The 6,349-nt window shown below is 37.8% G+C and overlaps 1 protein-coding gene across 3 annotated transcripts; it reads right to left on the bottom strand.

Moving 5' to 3' along the window:
* Positions 1-2,017: 2,017 nt before the first annotated feature.
* LOC307039568 (uncharacterized protein) lies at positions 2,018-5,670 on the bottom strand. 3 transcript variants are annotated; one of them, XM_079681738.1, is made up of 5 exons: positions 3,946-5,670; positions 3,519-3,781; positions 3,280-3,341; positions 3,037-3,075; positions 2,018-2,754 (listed from the first exon to the last, which is right to left on the bottom strand). In XM_079681738.1, the coding sequence occupies exons 2-5, from the start codon at positions 3,618-3,620 to the stop codon at positions 2,340-2,342; spliced, it is 618 nt and encodes a 205-aa protein (XP_079537864.1). In that variant the 5' UTR covers positions 3,621-3,781; positions 3,946-5,670; the 3' UTR covers positions 2,018-2,339. The 3 variants fall into 3 exon arrangements, with proteins under 3 accessions (XP_079537864.1, XP_079537865.1, XP_079537863.1); XM_079681739.1 differs by having other exon boundaries at positions 3,280-3,346; positions 3,519-5,670; XM_079681737.1 differs by having other exon boundaries at positions 3,519-5,670.
* Between the last annotated feature and the right edge of the window lie 679 nt (positions 5,671-6,349).

The following is a 6,349-nucleotide window of genomic DNA, read 5'->3' as shown; positions in this document are numbered from 1 at the left end:
TGAATGCTGCGATAAAATGAATTAAAGCGTCACGTACTTCTTCCCAATGCTTATGAGTGAGGCTGGTATATTACCATGTTTATATGACACCCATCCTCATGTAAACTCTAGTAAGCGGAAACAGAGGCAGCCAGCTTATAAAACATGCTGCCCTCCCCAGGTCCAAGTATTTATGAGAATAAAAACAACAGGCTTTAAATCACACCTCAAGAGGGCCTGAACTCAGTGCTGTGAATCCATGTTGTGGCCAGTCCATCACTGCATCCTGTGATGAGCTCATTTTGCATCGTTTTTTGTACATATGTAAGTTCTGATTTCCTTTCACACAAGGGGTTTGCTATTTATCTCCTTCAATAAGTAAAGATGTATTGAGAATTCACCTCATTCCAAGCCTCTCACCTTTAGTCATATACAATTTGTGTTGCTGCAGCAGCATCACTTATCTTTAGGAGGCACAATGATGTTCTTCGGTTATGTAAATCAGTCGTTTCATTATATATTCAATAGATACAGCCCAATATTCGTTGGTTTAAAAGGTTAAATGTGTGTCTCATTTGTGGGTCTGGTTACCAATGAGTGCTCTGAAATATCCATTATACTGCGTGCTTATGTCTTCCACATCAGTTATCCCTACTGTCCGTCCCCACTTGCCAAGATGCCTTCTGCTTAAAACAGTACGAATAATATGGTCAGGCCTCAAAGCAGTATTGCCTGTAGCTATAGAGTGGGCAACATAAGATTATTCAAGTTATATTTGTTCTCTATCCTGGGGGGACGCTATCAATCAGGGGTGCGAGGGAAAATATAAAAATGGTACTGTAGTATGAAGAAAAAATAGCCCCAGTGCAAATGCTTTTCTCATTTGATAGGTGAGTGAACACTTAAAACAAATACAAAACTGTGGAAAACCAGGTTATGATATAACCTGCCCTCGGAAGTAAGCAGTCACCTTTTTTATTTTATCTATGGTTTATCATTTTTTTATATTTTGGATTTTACTGCAGGTCAACTAAAGCAGATTCCCGGCAGACATAGTTCTGTATTTTCTTCGAAAATTACTTTCTAACATGTTGAGTGAGTCAAAGTTGAGTAATCATGTTTCCCTGATGATTTCTTGTGTGGCATTATGGATTAGGCTACATCTTCCATTTTGTTTTGTGAAACTCTGTTTTGCATAATAGCAATAAATTATTCTTGAATCAGAGAGAAAAGGAAAATCATGGTGAGGTCTTAATCACAAAATGGTGGCCATTCTGTCAACAATTGGTTTTCATCCACTTGTTTTTATGTGCATTTTCCATTTGCGCCCAAAGAACAAATCCTTGGTCTCAGGATCATGGACAGACCATGTATGTCCATGGTCAGACCATGGTCAGACCATGGACATTAACCATGGACATACGTGATCTGTCCGTGATATTGTCCATGGTTGACCATGGTCTGACCATGGACGTTAAATGGCACCATGGATGAATCATGGAAACCCACGGCCAAGTGAAACATGGACAGACCACGGTAATTCATGGACATCAAAGACGTGGTTAGCCGTGGTCTGTCCATGGTATAGTTAACCGTGGTTTTCCGTGATTGATCTGTGGTGCCATTTAATGTCCGTGGTCTGACCATGGACAACCATGGTCTTATCGAGGCTTGCAATAGTATGGCCGTGGATGTCCATGGAGAGACCATGGTCATCCATGGTCTGACCATGGACTTCGATGGTCAGACCATGGACATCCATGGTCAGACCATGGTGCCATTTAACGTCCATGGACAATATTATGGTCAATGGTCAGACCATGGATATCCATGGTCTGACCATGGATATCCATGGTCTGACCATGGGTGTTCCACCCCTGAAGTTATAGAAAGCTTACCAATTTGGTCAATTGTTACCAAAGTTGTATATAACAAGACTTACCATAATGTCCACATAATGCTCCAGGGGGGGAGGGGGGGCTACAGACAGGACCAATTTAACTTGCATCTAAAGTCTACAGATATAAATGTGCTAAGATTGCATTTCAAAATGTTTATTAATATCTTATCATGACACTCTTGTACAAGAAATACTACACAGGATGTTTTTTAACGAATCTCAGAGAACAGACAGTGGTACAAAACTTAATTCACACAATTAAATGAAAGGTTTGTCAATCCATGGGAACATTTTACAGTATTTATAACATTTAAGTAGAATCCTTGTCTGCTTTACCACAAACGATACATAACCAGTTCCCTTACTTACATATGACTTTGTATGAAGAAATATGTGTGCCAGATATATGTTCACCATAACAACATACATTTTCTTCCCAAATGTACACTTAAGTCAGTTTTCACACTTTTTTTAAGCCTTTTTGCACATGGTGCACCTTCTCCACCATATCCTTGTCTTTCATTTCGGGAAAGCGTCCCCGCATCAAGTCCTTGTATACCAGGAACTTATCTTCCGGAAATTGTGGCTTTGGTGGAGTCATCCGGTTGGGAGCTTTCCCGGACACACTGTGGCTGAGGAGATCGTCTTTGGAGAACAACTGTGTCAGCAGCCGTCTGGCTGCTTTGAAGGTGCTCGTCTCCAAGACGACAGTTGCACGCAGCTCCTCCATGGTGTTGCCATTGTACCGTGGCTCACAAACTGCCACACGCCCCTCGCGGTTCTTTTCCAGTTCGCGAACTCTTCTCTTGAGTTTCCTTATACTCTCCTGTGATTCCGCAAACTGACCTTGCAGCTCGTACAGGTTCTTGGCTAGTCTGAAAAAGAAAGATTGCTTAAAAATATAATGCCGAAGTAAAAACAATACAGACGGAACAAAAATTACATCTACCACAGTCTTCAAATATATAATTTGCTGCCATATCAGACAATGTGTAAACACTATTTTGGAGTCATATAATATTAACCACATTATTTTCCTTCCCAGCAAACAGTATATTATAAAAAGGGAACATCTGTATCTGTTAACAATATAAAAAAATATATATATATAAATATATATAACATATATAATAATATATATAATTAAAATAACTTACTGGGCAACATTGATATCCTTTCCAGCTGCAAAGGGAGATCTGTAAAAACAAATACCCAAAAACTAGAACCTAAAAGGTAATGTGTGAAGTTGAAGCAGTATACAAAAAGGTTTACCATGTTCACCTGGTATCAATATTCATTCCATCTTAAAATAATGAATAAACAGATTTTAAACAACATTTTGCTGATTGTCTTCTACACGTCTCTGGCTGCAGTCAATTGGAACTGCGCAAGTAATTTACCTTTTCAATTTATGACTGATATTTCCAAGTCGACTCCAATGAAGTCCAGTGATGTTCAACACTAGACCTTTGAAGGTATGTGTGAAATTTATCAAGTTCAGTCTGCATATTTGTGCATGGTTTTATCAGCAGATAAACTTCCTAATAGATCTTTTCACAATGATAGTGTGCTACATTTTGTTCTCATTTACACACATATACATATACATATACGTATATGTATATAATATTAATATTACCTGTGCTTCTTTTTGGTGATCGTTGGAGATGGCGACCCCAGTTCCAGTCTCCTGTGAGCAGAGGGGGAGGCTGTGCCATGCTGTGGAGGTGAGCGACTGCATCTGGGTGCAGCCTTTTGAGGCGACTGGCTGTGGCTGCGTGCTGACGGTGCAGCCTTTCTGGGCGATGACCGGTTGCAGCGAGGTATTGTGTTCCTCTGAGGCGATGGGCTGTGGCTGTATCTAAAACCTAAACCCTCTAAAGATCATATCAACCCTCCCGACTTGAAATGATCAATTTATTAATATGAATCTGAAATAAATGCAACTGGAAAAAAACGGCCGCCATCTTGTGAAATTATCTATTTATTTAAATATTAAAAACTTATTTTTCTTCAAATGGATCATATTTCTGGTCTCTGATATGTTAATAATCAAATGTACTCACCCTCAACGTTGAAAGATCAGTATTTCAATGTGGATGTCAAAGGTTTTTAGCAGTCTTCTCTCAACTGCCGTCCTATGTAAACGCTAGACAGGAAGTGGCTGTTCCGCCACCCGGAAGTGACGCCAAAAACGGCGGAATTAAAGGTAACATGACCATTAGCACTCATAGTGGTTACTCCATGAACTGCAAGCAAATTATAATATACCAAATGTCCGTAAAGACAGTGTATTTAAATTAAAAAATATATAAATCCGTTTTTTAGATTTTTAAAAAATATATATTTTATTTTTTAACTCATTCCACCCTAAATGTATTTATCTATATAAGAGTAAGAGTAAAGTTAGAGTGGTATATATTAAAGTAAATAAATAAAGAAGTATTCTAAAGATCAAACCGTGAACATTAAAAAACTTCTGGTACAGGTTACACTTCTTTTGTGTTTTTAAAAAATTCTAATATTTAAAGAGTGAATATAAGCGGACATTTAAACGCCATCACTCAGTAGAATTGGTCAGTTGACCTCTTCTACTTTTAGTCTAACCACAAAGTTTCGCGGTCCGACTAAGGTTTTAAGTGTAAATCTATTAAATGATTATGTTATTTTTGAAGTATAAGTAAGGAGGTTCTAAAAGGATTTAATATAAGATATATCTTAATATAAGATATATCTGGCACACTTAATTATATTTGTTCATATTGAAGTAAGGGAACTGGTTCTGTCTTGTTTTTGGTAAAGCAGACAAGGATTCTACTTGGGAGTCCAATATTGTAAAATGTTTCCATGTATTGACAAAATTGTAACCTTTCATGTAATTGTGTGAATTAAGTTTTGTACCACTGTCTGTTCTCTGACATTCTTATTGTATTCATATGAAATTGGCACTGTTGTTTACATTTTCAATGTCAGTCTACCAGGTAAATAGAGCACATGTCCAAAAAAAATTCCTAAATATGTAGTGCGTGCCAAACCCTAATTTTCATGTTGGCAGGGGTATTGCTAATGTCATATTTGCAAACAATTTATTATTTCTGCTGACGAACATGTAGGTCACATATTTAATGTTATTTGATCAGACATTACATTTATCTGTACATTCTGAAATAAATTAAATGTGTCTATTATAAATACTGTATGTTGTGCCTTCATATTTTTCATAAATCCCCAGTTCAGCCCTGTGTAACTCACTACTCCAGGACAAACAAAAAGAGTCAGAACTGAGAAAAAAAGATTGGCACCAATATCTTTGATCTGCATTCAACATTGAGACCACAGAAGAACATGATCATTTCATGGTTAGAAATATCAGAATTCTATCCATGTTTTACCATGTTTCATGACCACAGAAAAGCATGAATATTTCATGGATAAAAATATCAGTGATTGTCCATGTTTCACCGTGTTGCATGACCATGGAAAATCATGGATATTTCATGGATGGAAATAATATAGGATTTGTCCATGTTTGTCCATGTTTCATGACCATGGAAAATCATGGTCAATTCATTGCCAGACAAGTGAACATGTTTTTCCATGTTTCATGACCATGGACAATCATGGTCAGTTCACGGCCAGGCGGGTAGTACGTGTTCTGTCCATGTTTCATGACCATGGACAAACCACGGACAAACATACCATGGACACCCACCATGGACAGATCACGGATGTCCATGGATGACCATGGTCATCCATGAGTTTTCCGTGAAACATGGATGACACGAGACCAAGGCATGTCCAAATGGCCTTTACTGTGAACATGTTTTCACATTTAGCCACATAAACATTGCACTCAAACGTCCATTGCAGCTTACGCTCCACACAAAAAAACAATACAATAATTTCCATATTTAACTATTTGAAGTTTTTCTGTCATTCTTTTAACTTTATCGTGTTGTTGCACCCTCTCCCTTTATAATGTCACAGACTGGAAAATGAGCACTGCCAGCTGCTTTATTAACAAACCAACTGCTAACATTCACTTATGGTTTTTGTTGATTAAAATGATAATAAATTCCTGTTTAGTTTTTTCTCATAATGTGGTTATAATGCTGCACTACATTTGGATGAAGAAAAAAAAGTTGTCTCTTTTTTCTGAACCCTCGAAGACTGGTTTAATGTCTCTTACTTAACAGAAAGCAAGTCAGAACTGATTTACTTTGGTTTGATGAGAATACAGTGGGGGTAACCATCAAATGCTCGACAGACTATCCACCTGCACACTACTGTCTGACAGTTCTGGGTGAACCTTTACACAGAGTTCACTTTTGTTTTAAGACAAAATTGATTTAATTGAACTTAGGGTTGAGGCCGGCAGACAATGTAGGGGGTGAAACACTTACCGTGGCCTTATCTTACCTTAGTCTATAATTAATTTGCTTTCAAGGCTGTACCATCTGGCCTCTGTGT

The sequence above is a fragment of the Notothenia rossii genome (assembly GCF_949606895.1).
Source record: "Notothenia rossii genome assembly, chromosome: 5".
Taxonomy (NCBI): Eukaryota; Metazoa; Chordata; class Actinopteri; order Perciformes; family Nototheniidae; genus Notothenia; species Notothenia rossii.
The sequence above is the reverse complement of the archived record's forward strand: the minus strand, read 5'-3'. Positions and strand labels throughout refer to the sequence as shown.

Excerpts from the sequence above, each read along its gene's own strand:
- LOC307039568 (XM_079681737.1), bottom strand. The coding sequence starts at position 3,620 with ATGCAGTCGCTCACCTCCACAGCATGGCACAGCCTCCCCCTCTGCTCA. Across the intron at positions 3,342-3,518 it reads ATCACCAAAAAGAAGCACAG|GTGTTGAACATCACTGGACT; the intron begins GTAATATTAATA and ends TTCAAAGGTCTA. Across the intron at positions 2,755-3,036 it reads AAGGATATCAATGTTGCCCA|ACTAGCCAAGAACCTGTACG; the intron begins GTAAGTTATTTT and ends TTTCTTTTTCAG.